Raw genomic sequence first — 19,944 nt, forward strand, 5'->3', positions numbered from 1 at the left:
TTTTCTTAACCACCCATTGGATTTTCAAGCTTGGAGGTCTGTTGACAGCTTTTCTCCTAAGTGTCAGCCTTGACCTAATAGTAGCCCCCTCATCACTGAGTCAGAGATTGTGCGTTCAAGACCCACTCCAGAGACTTGAGCACATAATCTAGGTTAACACTTCAGTGTGGCATTAAAGGCGTGTTGCTATGCCAGTTATTTACTGCAATGATTAAAAGATATCCTTGATTACAGATTTAGTTCTTTTTACTCTCACCCTATTTTTTTCAGATATTCCCCTTTTCCTGCAGAAGTTTGCCAACATCATGCACCCATATCTCAGGGTTTTCCAATGTTGCACTATAACTGGCTATTAGTGGGGCAGTGAATAGCTGCTGACTTTTTGTCCCTTAAATTTGTTTCCTGTCTCCTGAGATATTAGCTTGCCGTTGTTTGGCACATCCCCAGTTGGCCTCAGCTTACCTTGCTAGTACAGCAACTGTACGGTACCACCCATAAGTAGGACTCCAAGATGCCTGTAGTCAAGGACGTGGACCCTGACTCAAGTCATCAGGAAGGGACTATTTAAGTTGTTAGAGAAGATATTCCAACTGCTGGCTAGAAAATCGCAAAGGCAGCCTGCCACTCTGATGAGTGGTGACAGAAGCTAAAGATCACTTAAAAAATGTTGCCCCATTTCTCTGAAGGGACACTGGAGCCTTTATTCTAAGGGCAGAATTCCTGAGGTGGCCTAGGATCTCCCAGAGACATGACCCCAAAGCTGTGAATGGACTTAGGGAAGGTGGTCAGAAGACCCAACCCCGCCCCACCCACACCCCCGACCGGAATTTAGGCTGCATGATACATGGGGTGGAAGTCTGGTGAATCCAGGATCTGCCTCAAATTGCAGCCCCTTGTGGTTGAGCTGCCCATATTGTGCCCTGGTTCCCCAACAATAATTTCAGACCCTACATGTATATATAGAAAAAAAGAGCTTGCATTTAAATAACTTGCATTTAAGCAACAATGTTAATTTTTTATTTAAAGCTGAGAACTGCTTTGAGTTTTCTTGTCATCTGCTGCGAGGGACATTGGACCCAAAGGAACCTCCTACCTATGAATATCTAAGATTTGTAGGAAATTTTCAGACTTATGACGGTGGTAAGTGTTGGGATTTAGTTACGGTCTATTATGTTTGAGGATAAAAGCTTAAATATTAGTTTACAAAACACACAAATTGTACTTTGCATAAGAACACAAAAAGTAACAAAGTAAATTGTTTAAAAGGTAGGGCTGATAGAAGAAATTATTAATTTGCAGTAAGTAAATCATTAAGCCAAATAATTTATTTTGCGAATGTCCTATTCTAAGAATTATTGGAATGAACATAATTAAATTTAACATGGTCATAAATACATCAGGTTTCATAGTAAAAGATTGACATTTAAGCTAAATGTAGACAGATTGATGAACCAAGTAAAATGCAGAGAACATTGATCATAAAAATAGGATGAATTCATTAAAGTTCATATTAACAAGCAGCAAATTATTGTTTTCCTTACTTAAAAATAATTGCATGCTGGAAATTCAAGATATTTTAAATAAGTTTGTATTATTACATTAGTTCATATGGAGATAGGAATTACAAAGAAAAATTAACTTAAGAATCAAGAGGATCTTATAGGGCTAGGTTTTACACTGTTAATGGGCAGAAAATCTAGCTGAATCCAAATGCGCGCAACTACATGTCACAAGTTGCACCGAAAGAAACCATGAAAAGGCTTTGTAAGTCAAGTTCATTGGTGATAAAGGGCTGGATTATAAAGAAAGAAAGACTTGCATTTATATAGTGCCTTTCACGACCACCGGACGTCCCAAAGCGCTTTACAACCAATGAAGTACTTTTTTGAAGTGTAGTCACTGTTGTAATGTGGGAAACGCGGCAGCCAATTTACACACAGCAAGCTCCCACAAACAGCAATGTGATAATGACCAGATAATCTGTTTTAGATGTTGATTGGGGATGAATATTGGCCAGGACACCAGGGATAACTCCCCTGCTCTTCTTCAAAATAGTGCCATGGGATCTTTTACATCCACCTGAGAGAGCAGACTAGGTTTAGCGCCTCATCCAAAACCCGGCACCTCCGGCAGGGCAGCACTCCCTCAGTACTGTACTGGTATGTCAGCTAGATTATGTGCTCAAGTCTATAGAGTGAGACTTGAACCCACAACCTTCTGACTCAGAGGCGAGAGTGCTACCAACTGAGCCACGGCTGACCACAAGGGGGAAGGTGGGTTGGGGGTGGGGCGGGGGGGGGCGGGGGAGCTCCGAGGCAGTTGGGAAACCCGGGAGACCAGGTTTCCTGCAGGCCCTGCCGACTTTAACGGCAGGGCCGGATTTACATGCGAGACCTTCGGTTTCCCGCTTACAGCCAGCCAAATTGCGAGGCTGGCTGGCTGCGGGCAGGTAGGCCTGCGGCACAAAGCCGCACATAGCAGGGAGGGAGGGTTCGCGTGGGGGCCGGTCCTTTTAAAAGGATCGGGGGGGGGGTCGGGCAGAGGACCAGGGGTCGGGCTGGGCCGTTAAAAGGATCGGGCAGGGGGTAGAGAGGATCGGGACCGGATGATCCGGGTGGGCCGGCCATTGGAGGATTATGGCTGGCCTCCGGATGATGGGTGGGGGTGGGTGAAGGGAAGATCGTGGCCGGCCACCGGAGGATCAGTGGGGGGGAGAGAAGATCATGACCGGCCTCAGCATTATCGGTGGGGGAAGGCCTAGGGTGGATGATCAGAGGCCTTGTGGGGGGGTCTCTGATCGCGGGAGGTGAGTTAGGAAGGGACCCTGGATCTAGGAGGTAGATATAAAGGCACTTACCTCCTGGATCAAGCAGTCCACTTTCTGTAACTGCCAGATTTTACAAATTGTGTAAAACCCGTCCACCTTCAGTTAAAAACAAAATGGAGGTTAAAAAAGAGGCTTCCAGCTAATTATAATATTTAAATTGACCTCCCGCCTCCTGGGAGTGGGTTGGCTGCCCGCCCCTGTCCTTCCTGCCCCGCCTCCGTTAAAACCGGAAGTGAGCGGGTTCAGGTTGGGAATCTGATTTTTAACAATTTAACTCTCCCCATGCTCCAAACTCACCTTTTTTTTGCTTAAAATTCCCCCCAAAATCTTTAACCAACTATATTTGCATAAATATGTTGATCATCAAAAAGTATCTTTTAAAAAAACATATGTGGAAAAACTCATGTTTGATTTCAAGCAAAATAAAAGTAAACAGGCAAGACATTGTACTAGAGAAGATTCGAGGGCTATTTGTTTTTAAAGGTTTCTTTCTGTAGTGCAAGATCTAGTCTTGGATACTGCTTGTACTTGTAGCACACAGGAGTACCATCATTAAAAAGCCAGCATGTTAATGCCAGCGACAGCTACTGTCACTTGATGCAAATTTTGGCCCTGATAACAGGTAGAGGGGGGTGGGGGAAGATTCAGTGTATAAATTTAACAGCAGGACCTGATTTTTTTTTAAATCTGTTTCCCGGCAACAGCCAGCCAGACTGAGGGCTGGCTGGCTGTCGGGCAGGTAGGCCTGCGGCTCCAGGCCGCAACCGGAGATCTGGCATCGGTGAGGGGGTAAGTGATCGGGAGGGGGTCGGTCAGATCGCAGTGTGGAGGGAGGGGGGGGTCGGTCAGATCGTAGGCGGTGGGGGTGGGGGGGGTTGGACAAATTACCCTAAAGTGTCAGAATTTAATTACCAGAAAGTTCCATGATCCATGTAGCAAAAGTAAGTTCAACTATAGTAGAATCTTCCCTAACCATACTTGTACCTAAGACCAAAGTGATAATTACACAAATTGATTGTAGTTTTTTTTTACGATTAAAAGTCTTAAAATATTTTTATTTTGCCTCTATCCCTATTTTACTTCTTTCTAGTTTCCTTCTTTCTCTCCTGCAGGTAATGATTCATGCTGGGTATGGTTCCATGGGTGCTCTGGTACTTTGTCCAAGACCTCTTCATGTATCAGCCCAGACTGTGAGTGGCAACTGGCTATTCACTCCGGGTGGCATCACTGTCGTGCCCAATTCTGCCCTCACCTGACATTCACATATGCTTATTTTTCCAGCAAGGGGGCACTGGATAATGATCAGGAGTGGGGATCTTTGTCCCTTTATTTTCCACCCCATAGCTTAAGGAACACCAAAGCCTTTTGTGGTGCCACCACTTCTGGCCTGAAACCTGCTAATTCAATAAAAAATAGTGATCAATTCTAGGAGCTTCCTGGTCCCAATGGCGCAGTACCCAATTCTATAGTGCACTTACCTACAGAGACACGTGTGAGTGCCACTTTCCCTTTCAAATGATCTCCTGCTTCCAAGAACCTACATCTAAGAGGATGGGCTGGCAATTAGCCCCTGGGCTTCCACCAATGTACCTCCTAGATTGGCCACTAGGATGTGCTTGAGAGCTGACTCTTCCTCCAATTTCCCCTCCCTCTAGAAAGGAAGCATTTACCTTATGGTGGCACAACTCAGAACAGGGACTCAGTGTGTGGGCGTTCACAGGTGTGGATGTGCACCCCGCCACTCTTGGTCCAGCATACTGTCCCTTTCTGCAGGTTTATGCTTTTCAATATTGGCGTGCATGTGTGTAGTAAGAGATTGTGTTTGAGTGCAACATGTTTAATCATTAACATTTGCCTACAAATGACTATGTCAATATAGCAGACTGCAATGTGGGTGTACTTTGGTAAATAATTGTTTATGTAGATAGAGTTTATTCATTAGGAAAATTTATTAGCTTGACCTGGAAAAAAGTTTGCCAACGCAGTTTGGTGCCAAAAGAGTCTGCCTGTTTTACTGGCCTGTACAGAAAACTATTTGTCAGAGATGGCTGCTGAGAACAGATTTTCAAAAACATTTGGCCATGTTCCAAATAGGTCAGCATCAGTGGCAGAGCTTTTGAAGTATTGTTTTGAAAACTAAGCATACTGAGGGAATACTGACATTAGCAGTGGACATGTAATGATTATATAAAGCAGTATATTCATTTTTATGGCGAGCTTTTTCTTACATTTTAATTCCATATTTCCTTTGAAGTATATAAATGCATTTTTATCATGTAATTGCTTCAAAAAGAACTGCACTTATTTCATCACATTGTCTGATTTATATATGAATCAAAATGTAATTTCTTTCTACTTGCATTGGCTGAAACATGAGTTTGTATTATTAATTAAATAGAGGATGTGCCAGCGAATACCATAATGCAGAAAAGCATTGCATATGAAACCGCACATAAATTTTAAAGAATATACCGGGCTATGTGACCAATTGTTCTGATCAGTTCTGTGTACTAAAAAATAACTTATAACCTAACCACAAATTTAATTCTGCTCCACAGAATTCACACATCTAAAGAGATAAAAAATATTCTAAGTGGTGTAAGAAAGGGGATTAAATAACAAATCCATCTGGTATTGGTGAGATAATGACCAATGCAATGCAAAGCACTTTTAATTAAGGACTGTTTCATTTATTGCCTAATGTATACTATGGATAACATGGCCAGATGTAAGTCAGACTGATGTTTGTTCTGTTATCATGCGTGTGTGCACCCAAAACAAAAATCGGCCCCATGGTTACGTAACAATTAACAGGTCATTTGTTTTAGTCTAACTTTCATGCTCAAATTTACCAGCTGCACAGACCAGTTTAAAAATATTGGAATCCTGATAAAACTACCCAGTCCGAGTGCTGTAGAGATGCATATATTTTGATGCACGTAAACCTTTTACTGATTCATAGTTAAGACCATGAATAGTTTATATTAATACACTATTTATTACATTCTGGTATAACCCATAGATTGAAATGTTCTTTTTCTTTTTTCTAATTTTAGTGCCTAGCTCCTCTTGTAATGGTTTTGAACGTGCTGTTCAAAGGACATTTCAAACAGCGGTAGATGAACAGATGTGTTTTGTAGCAACCGTCCGTCTAGCAACACCTCAGTTCATAAAGGTGAGCACATATTGTTCCCTGCACCGGAACTGATAGGCCAGAGACACATTTGATATTGGGCCTCGAGCCCCATTTAAATTAGACCAGCGAACTGCGGGCACCTGCTGCACGTCCCCAGACAGCTCATCGGCAAAGTGGATTTAAATTTCAGGAAGGTCCTGGGAAGGAATGAGAGATGATTGGGAGGGGGCTGAGCAGAGGCTGAAAACAGTCTTCAGGACTGCCCTAGATGCCTGTACCTCAGCCTTTACCAATATGACAGGCTGTACACTTCCAAGGCGGAATATGCGCGTGTATGCTGCCCGCTGTATTGGACACTTAGGCGCCTGTTTTACGCGCGTTGTCAACAAATTTCTAGGAGATGCTGTTTATTGATTAAATTTAAATACCTCTACTTTTTAAGGATCCTCAGTTTTTTAATGTTTTTGGAAAAAAAATTGGTGATTTTGTGATATACAATTACTGGGGAATTAATTCTGAATTTTAGTCTGAACTGTGAACCAGATTTGAGTATTAGGAATTATTGATGATTATTAATATCAATTTGCATTTATTTAGTACCTTTTAATGTATAAAACATCCCAAGGTTTACAGAGTAATAGAAGAGGAACTGAACACTGAGCCGGGGAGGATTTAGATGGGGTGATGGAAGACATGGGTAAAAATAAGGTTTTTAAAGGACAAAGAGGTGGAGAGGTGGACAGGGAGCCAGAGTATGCTCAAGGGGACTGAAATCATGAGAGTGCAGAGGGAAATAGAAGGATTTCCAGAAAGCAGGAATGAGGTAGCTGGAAACTCTGCCACTGATTGGGGAGGCAAAGAGAGGGGGAATGAACAGGTGGCCAGATCTAGAAGACCACTAGAGAGCAGAAGGGGAAATAAGTCTGGAGATGGCTGTAGAGATAAAGTGGAGTGAGGCCATGGAGGTATTTGAAGACGAACGTGAGGATTTTAAATTTATTGCATTGGGGTAGGGAGCCAGTTTAGGTCCATGAGGGTGGGGCTGATGGGTGAGCAGGTCATAGTGCAGGACAGGACAAAAGTTTTGGACCAATTGGAGATTATGGAGGATGAAAAAGGGGAAGCCAGTGAGGAGAGTATTGGAATAATTAAGTCTTGAGGTGACAAAGGCATGAAAGAACCAGAGGTGACATGAGGAAACATTTTTTTTTACACAGTGAGTAGTTGTGACCTGGAATGCACTGCCTGATAAAGGTGGTGGAAACAGATTCAATAGTAACATTCAAAATTAATTGGATAAATACTTGAAGCTAAAATATTTACAGGGCTCTGAGGGAAGAGTGGGATTAATTGAATAGCTCTATCAAAGAGCTGGCACAGGCACGATGGGCCGAATGGCCTCCTTCTGCGCTGTATCATTCTATGATTCTATTATTCTATGTGGCGGAAACCTAAGCAATTAATCTGAATGTCCTGGTGAGGACCTGCTGTTTATTCAATAATTAAGGCTTTATTCTTGCACATCTAAGCGATAGAGCAAGACATACAACGCTGTGCAATGATATTCATCTTTGTTTCGTCAATTGTCTACTTTTTAGATTTATTCTGAAAATTTGAAATGGATATATTTCTAAATATAGCCATGTTAAATACTAAAGTTCATGGATTGATGCAACTGAAATGCAGAATTTAAAACTGTTCTATGTAAAATGTTGCCACTTTTAACTATGTTTACAATACTTTATGTCACCACAGGAGATGTGCATAATTGAAGAGCCTTTAGAAGAATTTACTTCTAGGCATAGCTTGGAGTGGAAATTTTTATTTTTAGACCACAGGTTAGTGAGAATTTTTTTTGTGATGACTGTAGAACTAACCAGTTTCATGATTGCCAACCTGGTACGGGCACAAGAAGTCGTTCTGGAATTGGTTGTGTTGTATTCCTGGAAGGAAAAGTAACACTAAATTTCCTTGCACAGGAAGTTTTATTTCCTTTGTAAGTTTACATTTTGCTGAATAGTCAATAACCTAAGAAAGATTATGCCAACCTGTCTCTGCTCTATGATCTACAAACTCTATAATAATATCAAGGTCTCTTCACGTACAAGAATGCAGCTCACTGAAATGGCAATTGCCACCTTAATTACACTGGGGCAAAGTTTGGTGAAGATGCCTCGAAAGGCAGCAAAAGATTGGAAACCTCAAGAAGCTTGACCCACTTGTCTCTATTGATGACTTCAGGCTTCAGGAAATCCTATCTGCGCAGTAATGGAAGATTATTGCTATGATTTAGCAGGCTGCTGCGAAAATCTTTTTTGTGCATCTGGACTCTGCACAGACCAAAGACATGGGCCCAGAAAATCAGGTCGGGGGCTTCCCGCGGGTGCAAGCCCCCGATCTGCACTTACCTTGCGCGCCGGCCATTGAGCTGTGGGCCCCCGTGGAATTCCAATCCGGGGCCTGGTCCAGCTGCCGGCGCGCAGTGCTTGCGTATCCCAGGGGCGCAGTTAGTTCGATGCGTCCCCTGGGATCACGTGGGCCATGGGGAGCCAATCGGAGCAGGGAATGCTCCATTCATAAGATTGACAGGAAGAGCTGTCAAGACTTATAAATACTACGGCCCCAAAACAGCACTAAATCTTCAAATACATTTTTTAAAAACATCACATTTTTTAAATAAACGATAAATTACATGAAATAACTATTTTAAACAATAATTTAAATTTTTGAAAAAAATAATTTTATTTTCTAACGGGGCTAAAAATAAACTTACCTTGCTTTAAAGTATTTAAAAATAATAAACCTGCAGAAAAAATGTTTTAATTTTAATTAATTCACCACTTACGCCTGCTTTTTACATATCTAGCTTCTGGAGGCTTACCTTCCCGGGAAAACCTGCAAAAAACCCGAAGTTCAATGCGCACGCGCAGTCTCTCCCGCGCACGCGTTCGAACTCTGAACCCCTTCGTTCAGGGGATCGGAAGTGCCGGTTTCCCGCGCATGCGCAGTGCATGCAGGAAACCGGCACTTCCATTGGGCTTACGGGTGAGTACCCCATGCATACTCACCCGTGGAGACCCGAATTTCTGGGCCAAGAAATCTGGAGGACACAATGAGAATAGCCTACTCCACTCAAATATCTATTGAGAGATATAGTCAGGCTTTCAGAAAGCATGGTTAGAGTATGTATATGTTGGCATATAAGATAGACCTCTGTGTTTATGCTAGGAATAAAGCTGTAATGCTGCACCTCAACATTCTGTACCAATCGAAAAAGTCTGCATCAATAAGAGGAGTAGAGTGCAGCCACCACTTCTGCCTGTGAAATACATTCCCGGACAATGTTGACTTCCAAAGCTCTATCCAGTGTATACAGCACCACACATTAAGCTATTGAGAATATATGTCTCATCCATTGGCATCTGAGTACATTTTCTTCAAGTATTTATGTACTTTCAAAAGCCACTAATTGCGATTAGTTGTGATTTTACAAAACTTTTTTGAGTAGGTGGAGCCTTAAATAAAGGCTTTATGTACTCTGCTACATGAAAATATTCAGACAGCTTGTAGAACTTTTTTTAACATTGGTTGGTCTACCTACATGCAATCCTCATGCAAATTCCTAACGGTTGCCCTGATGTGATGGAAATTACTACCAAGTCCCAGTTCTATTTGTCTCGTAACCAGATGTGTTGTGTAGAAGTCTAGTTCAAGAAATTAAGTTTGTTTGCTTCATTTCCAGGCACTTGTGTGTTCTGTCTAAACAGGTTGGCAGTTGCAACTAAGTGCTGCTTACATTTTGTAATCAAATCCTCTTTCTAACCACAGGGCTCCACCGATCATAGGTTATTTGCCTTTTGAAGTACTGGGCACTTCGGGTTATGATTATTACCACGTAGATGATCTGGAGCAGCTAGCACGGTGCCATCAACAATGTATGTATCATACTGAAAAAAAGTGATCATAACATTTTTTAGAGATATTTGGGATTCGTCTGTTAGCTCTGGACTTGGAATCTGGAGCAGAAAAATAATGTAGCTCTTTCAAATCTAAAAAAGGAAAAGAGAATTTTTAAAAAATAGTTACAAATATGCCTCACACACAGATTAGAGTAAAATTTATAGAACGATTTGAAACTTCCAGTGCCAGAATGAATCTTGTGTTCTAAATTGCAAATGGCCGTGTTAGTCTTGGTTTTAGCTCAGAGCTGCAGGCTAATTTCACTGATTCTGTGCTTCCAGTGGGGAGCCACGCTAAAAGAGCGCAGGTCAGAGAACCACTGCTACGGTGTTATGGCTTAATCTCCAACCCAAGCTTCCTTTGAGTACAGCTCCCCGATGAGAGTGCAGCATTGTTTATTGTTTTAAATATTATTTGAGCAAGTTTTTCTCTTGCCATGTGTAAGCATTTCACACTGACTTTACCTCAGTAAGAGTTAACTGTAGCCAGTCAGTGTTAATAACTTTTTACTCCAGATCTACACTACCTAAAGTTCTAAACACTAAACTTACCACTCAAAAATTGACTTTGTGAATTAACAGAAACAGCATATGATTTATTATTTTCTGCACTTCTCATTTCAAATTTAATAATAACCCTTTAATAATACATACTATGCTGTAGAACTACTTAAGTCAATTGATTTAATAGTAACATGAAGTCTGCTTTGTTAAAGGAAAGGAAAATCACGGGAAACACTCTTTGTTCAAAGTACTTCCACAGTCTTTATTGAAGCAAAATATATGCAATAATTATAAATGTCTCAACTGCCATTTTTTTTTCACTACAGCAACTGCCAGATTGGGTCTCCTTTGCTGCTAGGCTACTCCAGTAATATCACCAATTGCCCCCACTGAAAGCAATATGGGCCCCAATTTAAGATTAGCCTGAGAGCCAGTGTACAGCTAATCCAAAGCCGCTGGATCCATGGAAAGTACATGCAGAGTACTTTCTCAGTAGTATTGTTATTACAGATTGGGCAACTTTGGATCAGCTCTCAGCCACTCAAAAGTTATAGCTTCCATTGCTTTTAGTGGAGCTGCTCTGGATTAGTCCTTGATGGTGATACAGTAGTGTACTGGTTATGTTACTGGATTAGTAATTCAAAGGCTTGGATTAATAATCCAGAGAACATGACTTCAAATGCCACCATGGCAGATTCAGAACTTGAATTCAGTTAACAAAAAATCTAGAAATAAAAAAGCTGATATGATTTTAAAAAGTGATGATGAAGTTATCGGATTGTCGTAAAAACCCAACTGGTTCACTAATGTCCTTTAGGGAATGAAAACAGTCATCCTTACAATAATAAAAAAAATGTTTTAGCGAGGGAGACACAATCTGGCAGGTCTCTGTGCAGGTTAGGCAATTAGGCCTAGAAATTCAGTGCCCTTAGCACCGATTTTGCGGCGCTAGAGGGCCTAGCGCTGCAATTGGCGCCGGTTCCTAAATTGCCTGGTGCCCTTCCGCGGCGGTAGACCGGTAGCGCTGCGCCGGCACCGATGACGTCATCGGTGTGCGCAGCGTCCCGGTTGCCGTGGTAACCCGGCCCCAAGCCGAAATTCAGTTGCGGCCGCCTCGCCAGTGGCAGCCGCAACTAAGACTCCGGCAAACGAGTGTTGCCGGAGTCTGCGCCGGCGCTTTAAGGAGGCGCGGCGGCCGGCCGCTTTCCCGCCGGCCGCCTGCCCGCAGCTCCCTCCCCGGACTTCTCCCCCCCCCCCCCCCCCGGAACAGATGCAAGCCCGGCACTTGTCCGAGGTGCCGGGCTCATTTTTGATGAGATTTGCGCGGGCCGCAGCCGGGTGCAGGCAGCTCCTCCTTAACGGAAGGAGGAGGCCTGCACTTCCCGAGCCTGCCGCACCGCAGCGGGCGCCGCAGCGCCGCAATGCGGCGCGTTGCGCCAGTTTTCAGGCGCTAAAACCCTTCAGTAGCGCCGGCAGCCGTTTGGGCGCGGCGCTACTGAATTTTTGGCGCGCGCAAAGGGCTTTAGCGCCGGCGCTAACTTCCGGCGCTAAAGCCCTGGCGCAGCGCAAACTCAATTTCTAGGCCTTATAGTTTAATAAAACATCAATCAAGGTTTTCTACATTTATATTTCTTTGATTATGAAATAAAGAAACAAATTGAACAAAAAGTACTCTCCCTAGACTTACCTGGCACTTTGAGTTATATCATAAAAATACATCTGTTTTAAAGGAAAGTTGATGTATCTGTGCATAATAAGAGTAATGTTCTAAAAAAACTTCAGAGAGATGCTTTTTGCTTTCTACAGTGATGCAGTTTGGTAAAGGAAAGTCTTGCTGTTATCGGTTCCTAACTAAAGGACAACAGTGGATCTGGCTCCAAACCCATTACTACATTACCTATCATCAGTGGAACTCCAAACCAGAGTTTATTGTATGCACACACACATTAGTGAGGTATGAAAAAAAGCATTGTTTGCAAGGTGTAATAACTATGGGGAGAGATTTCCTCCGGTTGTTATGTGTTAGCAACATCATAAACAAAATAGACATTTTTGCTGATTAGATATTGCCAGTGAAATCATAAACAAATTATTTTAGAACACTTTTTATGAATTTGCTGGAAATACTGAACATAGGAAACTTCTCACTATGTTCACAATATCGCTAACACAAAGAGACCAGAGGAAATTCCTGTGTGGTGATTCATTATAAACTAATCATCAATAATATTGAAATTGTTAGTAACATGGGGTACAAATAACCAAATATCTATATTTACATTTGAAAAGAGTAACATTTTATACTAGAAGAGTAAAGAATGTTGTTTTTGCAATGAGAGTAACAGCAAAACCATTCTGTCATTCAGCAATATAGCAGATACACTGACATAAAACTGAAAGTTAGAGGTACCTAACATACAGTTAGTTGCACAATAAACAGCAAGGTGTGTGTCCTGTCCGTTGACGTTTAAGGACACCCAATTAATGTTGCTTTGTTTCTTCAAGGTTGCTTATCAGCAAAAGTAGCCTGGAGAAATTGGTCAAATTAGGCAGAGCACCAGAAGAAAATAGTCATAATAAATGCATTTTAGTAACATGTTAATTAGAATATTTTCTAGAGTTTTTCTTTTTAGCTTTACTCCCTTCTTTCCTCACAGACTACTTGCTGGTACCAGTGCAGAGGGCAGCGTGGTCTGCACTGTGGAATGCTACTCACACTTAGTTAGCCGACCATTCCCAGCCTTCACAAAAAAGAGGACGTGTTCCTTCTGCTTTACCTTCCATATCTTGCTTGACCGTGAACTGATGGAAGTTGTCCAAATGAGACCATAATTTGAGTGATAGGTAGCCCTGGGATAAAAATGCTTGGCTTCTGGCTAGAAAACAAGCAATGAATCACTTGAATTGCTGGGATAAGTTATGAGTTGTACAACAGTTACAAAATACCCAATAAGATATATTTATATTTCAGGTACATTCAGTTTTGTTTTCATTAGATTTTCATTTTACTGATTTATCCCCCTAAAATCACTACAGCTATGCAGAGGTTCGAGCACAGCGTCGACAAGATATCAGTTTGGATGATACCTCTGCAGAGGTTATTGGTTCTTCAATGCTTAAGGTAATAAGAAAGATGATACACTTCACAATTTTGGTAATCTGCTTTATATACTTGTCATTGTGAAATATTCTGTACATCTTTATTAATGCTAATATTAAATCCATTTAATATTATTTGTGAATATATTGAAAACAATCGCTACTACCATTGCAGATGGCATAATGAAACAATAATTTGTTCACACCTGTGATACATTCTAATGTTCTTATTCTGTACAGGGACATGACTCGAGACTTGCTACTCAACAGCACGTTAAAACATTTGAAGTGCTCCCTGGCAGCCCGTCACCTTCTTCATCATCTCGCAGCTCACGCAAATCATCTCATACCTCATTGTCAGAATCTGCATGTAGGTGGTTTTTTTATTCACTGTTACTTTGAGAACCTTACGGGGTAATTTTTCCATTTTGCTACATTGATTGTCAACACCAGTAGAAATCTGTAATTAAAAATGTACAATATGCTTCATATAGGTGATTTTGATATTTTTCTGATATTGATTTTTCCATTAATTATTTAATATGCATAACCAAAATATTAATCTAGTCCTGCATATTTAGAAATTGCGGCTGTGTTTTGTGAACATATGCATAATTTATACCTGGTGTCTAATTTCTTTCTCAGCAAACCAAAGCAAACTACTCTCAGAGTCTAATGCTCCATCCTTGCAGACGGCACCGGCAGTGCAGCAAGATATAGGAATGCAGCAACATACACCTGCCACCAACCAGGTGAGGATTTGCCATAATTTAGCAACACAGCTTGCTGATGAATTACTGGTATTAGAAAACTTAAAAGAAAATCTTTTTAATTAATTAAAAATCCATTGCCACGAGAAGATAATCCTTGAAATCACTAAATTGAAATTGCTGGAGTGATAGAAGGAGAATTTGTTCAATATAGTGCTCTTTTATGACAAACAGATGCTGAATGTATGGCCAAAAAGGTGTGGCTGCTACCAAGCTCCCATAAGGCTTTTATTAGACACTAGAGAGTTTCCTAAACTGCCATGAATTGTAGGAGACTTTAGATTGAGCATACTTCACCCTTGTCTAACTTCATAAGAACAACATAAGAAATAGGAGCAGGAGTAGGCCAATCGGCCCCTCAAGCCTGCTCCACCATTCAATAAGATCATGGCTGATCTGATCCTAACCTCAAATCTTCTATCACTCCATCCCACCCGAACCCATGTGATCTCCCGGGAGAGGCGAAAAACCAAATAAAAAACCCAATGGCCAATTTGGGAGAAAAAATCTGGGAAATTCCTCTCCGACCCATCTAGGCGATCGAAACTCGTCCAGGAGATCACTCTGTCCCTATATTTTCTACAGTACTTACCTTCTGTAAAGGCGATCTCCACCCCAGCCAGGAACAGGAATAAAACCATCTCCTGAAATCTAACACAGAATTAGAACACAAGAAGTAGGAACAGAACCAGGCTACATGGCCCCTGGGCCCGCTCCACTACCCACAGGACCATGACCATTCCGAACCTAGACTCATGTCCAATTTCCTGCCCGCTCCCCGTAACCCTTAATTCCCTTTACTTCTAGGAAACTATCTATTTCTGTTTTAAATTTATTTAATGATGTAGCTTCCACAGCTTTCTGGGGCAGCAAATTCCACAAACCTACCACCCTCTGAGTGAAGAAGTTTCTCCTCATCTCAGTTTTGAAAGAGCAGCCCCTTATTCTAAGATTATGCCCCCTAGTTCTAGTTTCACCCATCATTGGGAACATCCTCACCGCATCCACCCGATCAAGCCCCTTCACAATCTTATATGTTTCAATAAGATCGCCTCTCATTCTTCTGAACTCCAATGAGTAGAGTCCCAATCTACTCAACCTCTCCTCATATGACCACCCCCTCATCCCCGGGATTAACCGAGTGAACCTTCTTTGTACTGACTCGAGAGCAAGTATGTCTTTTCTTAAGTATGGACACCAAAACTGTATGCAGTATTCCAGGTGCGGTCTCACCAATACCTTGTACAACTGCAGCAATACCTCCCTGTTTTTATATTCCATCCCCCTAGCAATAAAAGCCAACATTCCATTGGCCTTCTTGATCACTTGCTGCACCTGCATACTAACTTTTTGAGTTTCGTGCACCAGGACCCCAGATCCCTTTGTACTACAGTACTTTCCAGTTTCTTGCCATTAAGATAATAACTTGCTCTATGATTTTTCCTGCCAAAGTGCATAACCTCACACTTTCCAGTATTGTATTCCATCTGCCAAATCTCTGCCCACTTACTTAGCCTGTCTATGTCACTTTGCAGGTTTTTTATGTCCTCCTCACTCACTACTTTCCCTCCCATCTTTGTATCATCTGCAAACTTTGATATGTTACACTCGGTCCCCTCCTCCAAATCGTTAATATAGATTGTAAAGAGTTGGGGACCCAGCACTGACCCCTGCGGAACACCACTAGTTACTGATTGCCAGTCTGAGAATGAACCATTTATCCCAACTCTCTGCTTTCTGTTAGAGAGCCAATCCTCCACCTACGCCAGAATATTACCCCCAATCCCGTGATTTTTTATCTTGAGCAATAATCTTTTGTGTGGCACCTTGTCAAATGCCTTTTGGAAGTCTAAATACACTACGACCACTGGTTCTGCTTTATCCACCCTGTATGTTACTTCCTCAAAGAACTCAAGCAAATTTGTCAAACATGACTTCCCCTTCATGAAACCATGCTGACTTTGTCCTATTAAATTATGTTTATCCAAATGTCCTGTTACTGTCTCCTTAATAATGGACTCTAACATTTTACCAACCACAGATGTTAGGCTAACAGGTCTATAGTTTCCAGCCTTCTGCCTACTACCCTTTTTAAATAAGGGTGTTACATTAGCAGTTTTCCAATCTGCCGGGACCTTTGCTGAGTCCAGGGAGTTTTGGAAAATTATTACCAATGCATCCATAATCCCTACCGCCACTTCTCTCAAGACCCTAGGATGTAAGCCATCAGGTCCAGGGGATTTATCCGGCTTGAGTCCCATTATTTTACCAAGTACCACTTCCTTAGTGATTTTAATCGTATTTAGCTCCTCTCCCCCTAGAGCCCCCTGTTTGTCCAGTGTTGGGATATTCTTAGTGTCCTCTACCGTAAAGACTGATACAAAATATTTGTTCAGCGTTTTTGCCATCTCCATGTTTCCCACCATTAATTTCCCGGTCTCATCCTCTAAGGGACCAACATTTACTTTAGCCACCCTTTTTCTTTTTATATAACTATAGAAACTTTTGCTATCTATTTTTATATTTTTTGCTAATTTACTTTCATAATCTGTCTTCCCTTTCTTAATCAATCTTTTAGTTATTTTTTGCTGTCTTTTAAAGACTTCCCAATCTTCTATCCTCCCACTAGATTTGGCTACCTTATATGCCCTTGTTTTTAGTCAGATACTATCCTTAATTACTTTACTTAGCCACTGATGGCTATCTTTTCTTTTACATCCTGATACTTTTGTAGTTTATAGCCTATTAAGAAGCTCACTCTCTCACTACTGAGCACAGTAATACAGGTGCATGTTTAAGAACATTGGCCTAGAAATTCAGTTGGTTGCGCCAGCCGTTAGTGCCTTAAGAGAAGTGAATTTCGGGCGCTATGTGTGTAGCGTCCGGGCGCAGCGCGATCTGCGCCTCGCCCCAAATTAAGTAGACATTTAGCGCCGGCGCAAAGTCTTAGCGCGCGCTCACCTGCGCGCGCAGAAAATGACGTCATATCCTCGTGCAACGCCCTTTGCGCGCCCCGATCCAGAACTTCAGTGGGACCGCCCCATTGTGCGGCCGGTGGCCCGAACGCTTGTTTAGTGGAACGCAACAGAGCCGACGCGGGCCCCGGGGAGCGCAAATTAAAGGGCACTTACCCTGCACTATAAAGGGCAGCCATTTTGCGGCAAACACTCTTGTGCAACGGATTTCTGGAGAGAGACCAAGGAAGAGAGCTTTCTGGTTTGGGCCAACACTAGCTCAGGTATTTTTGGCTTCAGGCCAGAGCGTTGCAAGTGGCCTCTTGGATATTTGACTGTTTGGCAGCATATTATGGGGGCTGCATGGGGTGCCAACGCTGAGTTTCAGCGTCATGTCCATAGGGCTCGCAGACGCGGGGTGAGAGGGGCAGCCCTGGCTAGACGCAGAGGGGGCAACAGGCGTCGGCAACATAGGCCTTACCCAGTCAGGGCATACCGCCAGCAGCGCTCCTACCTCAACATGAGTGGCGCGCGATGTGTAAAAAGGCTGAGATTCCGAAAGGAGGTGGTTGCAGAGATCTGCCATCTGCTTCGCAGAGATCTGCGTCCAAAGCTCAGGAGCAGGACGTCTCTGTCGGTGGACGCGAAGGTGACGGTGGCCTTGAACTTCTATGCCACCGGCTCCTTCCAATCCGCTGCTGGGGACATTGCTAACATATCCCAGCTCGCCGTGCATTGCTGCATCCGCCAGGTGACCAATGCCCTTTTCAGAAGGAGACGCCAATTCATCTCCTTCCCCATGGCCCTGGAGAGGCAGCATCAGCGTGCACTGGGATTTGCAAGATTCGCGGCCTTCCCCTTGGTGCAGGGCGCCATTGACTGTACGCATGTGGCTTTGCGGGCACCTGTGGAGCATGCCGAGGATTACCGCAACCGGAAGGGCTACCATTCCCTCAATGTGCAGCTGGTGTGTGACCACAAGCAGCGCATCCTAGCTGTCAATGCCCGCTTTCCAGGCAGCAGCCACGATGCCTTTGTCCTGCGGCAGACAACTGTGCGTGACATGTTCGAGGCACAGCCTCCCCCAAGAGGATGGCTTCTCGGGGACAAAGGCTATCCTTTGTGTACCTGGCTCATGACATCGCTCCGCGCGCCCAGGACCCCTGCTGAAGAGGCATACAACGAGAGTCATCAAGCGAGCAGGAACATAATCGAGCAAACAATTGGCGTCCTCAAGCAGCGGTTCCGCTGCCTGGATCGTTCCGGCGGATCTCTGCAGTATTCGCTGGACCGAGTCTCCCAATTCGTCGTTGTTTGCTGCATGCTGCACAACCTGGCTCTCCGCAGGACTCAGGCACTGCCACCTCACGTTGGACCACCACCTCAGGAGGAGGAGCAGGAGGAGGAGCAGGAGGAGGAGGAGTACCATCCCAGGAGGGAGCGAGAAGGTCCAAGGGCCGTCCGTCGGCGGCTTATTGAACGTCACTTCTAAGCCCCCTGTCAGGGAATGCCTTGTGGCCATAAAGGAACATGAACGCAGCCGCTCCGCAAGCCCTCAGCCGGCGAAGGCAACAAACACTTACAACAACAAACATGGACACTCTATGAATAAAGAGAAATCTTTATTTTAGACAAATGAAACCCCTTCCCACATGAAACCCAGATACATTCAACGGCCCCAAAAAACAGTACATCAAATGACTCACTCCCACAACCTGGGGAGGAATAACTGAACATTTGGACAAAAATGGCCTTCATCCTCGGCCTTAACCCAAAAAACATCCCCAGAAACAAAACAACCATCCCCAAAAGAAACATAGGCATCGCCATATAAAATAACACTTGGCCACACCGTCTACTTATTGGGCCGCGAGGCCGAGACCTTGTCGAGCCTTTTGGGGCCCCTGCCCGGCCTGCTGCTCCTCTGCAAGCTCTGCCCAGTGGCTGCTGCGAGGCTGGGGGAAGGCTCCTGAGGGTCAGATGTCCTTCCGGCAGATGCCCTTGGGGGGCGGCCTAGACGGGGTTTGGCCCTCGAGGGGCCGGCTGGTGATTGGCGCAGCTGTGCCTGGCCAACATCATTCGCAGCCGCTTGCCGTTGAGGCTCCACTGGGGGAGTGGCGGTGACGGCTGGAGGAATGTGTGCAATCTGGCGGATGGGAGGCGCTGGCTGGTGATGTGGCACTCTGGCACTCGCCCGGGCCCGCACTGCAGCATGCGCACCAATCTGCCGAAGGGCAGCCCGCTGTGCTGCTGCAGCGCGGCGGGTGTCCAGGCGATGCCTGGCTGACGCAGCGCGTGTGGCAGCAGTGAGTGCCCCTGTTGCCCTGGTCTGCGACCGCAACAGAGCAGCCACTGTCTGGACGGCATCACTGATCAGCCGGCCACTCGCGGCATGTGAGGCCCCGAACTCGCGCACACTACTAGCCAGGGACTCGATCGCCTCAGGCATCCGTGCCACTACCCCCATCAGCTCGGTGTGCCGGCGATCCGAATCCTGGGCCATTTGATCGAGGTGGCGCGCCTCCTCTGAGTTGAACGTGTCCGGACTGGAGTCCGGACTCGCCCGCTGGGGAGCAGGGGGCCGAGCTGGCCAACCCTTGCCACGTTGCCGGCGGCGACTGGGCCCAGCAACTGCACTCCCCTCCGATCCTTCCCCCCTCTGGGGGGAGGGCCGCGGACCAACCGCAGCCCTCCT

At 44.2% G+C, this 19,944-nt stretch overlaps 1 protein-coding gene across 1 annotated transcript in view; it reads left to right on the forward strand.

The window, feature by feature from the left end:
- LOC147111741 (neuronal PAS domain-containing protein 2-like) overlaps window positions 1–19,944 on the forward strand; it is a 214,086-nt gene that overhangs the window by 120,914 nt on the left and 73,228 nt on the right. Inside the window, exons 7-14 of the mRNA XM_085998936.1 lie at window positions 1,027–1,140; window positions 5,884–6,002; window positions 7,719–7,801; window positions 9,792–9,898; window positions 12,233–12,380; window positions 13,463–13,547; window positions 13,766–13,895; window positions 14,171–14,277. Of these exons, the coding sequence (XP_085855062.1) occupies window positions 1,027–1,140; window positions 5,884–6,002; window positions 7,719–7,801; window positions 9,792–9,898; window positions 12,233–12,380; window positions 13,463–13,547; window positions 13,766–13,895; window positions 14,171–14,277 (893 nt within the window). The remainder of the gene's footprint in view (window positions 1–1,026; window positions 1,141–5,883; window positions 6,003–7,718; window positions 7,802–9,791; window positions 9,899–12,232; window positions 12,381–13,462; window positions 13,548–13,765; window positions 13,896–14,170; window positions 14,278–19,944) is intronic.

Source organism: Somniosus microcephalus, chromosome 10, assembly GCF_052327205.1.
Source record: "Somniosus microcephalus isolate GS21.2 chromosome 10, FLI_Smic_1.0, whole genome shotgun sequence".
NCBI classification, from domain to species: Eukaryota; Metazoa; Chordata; class Chondrichthyes; order Squaliformes; family Somniosidae; genus Somniosus; species Somniosus microcephalus.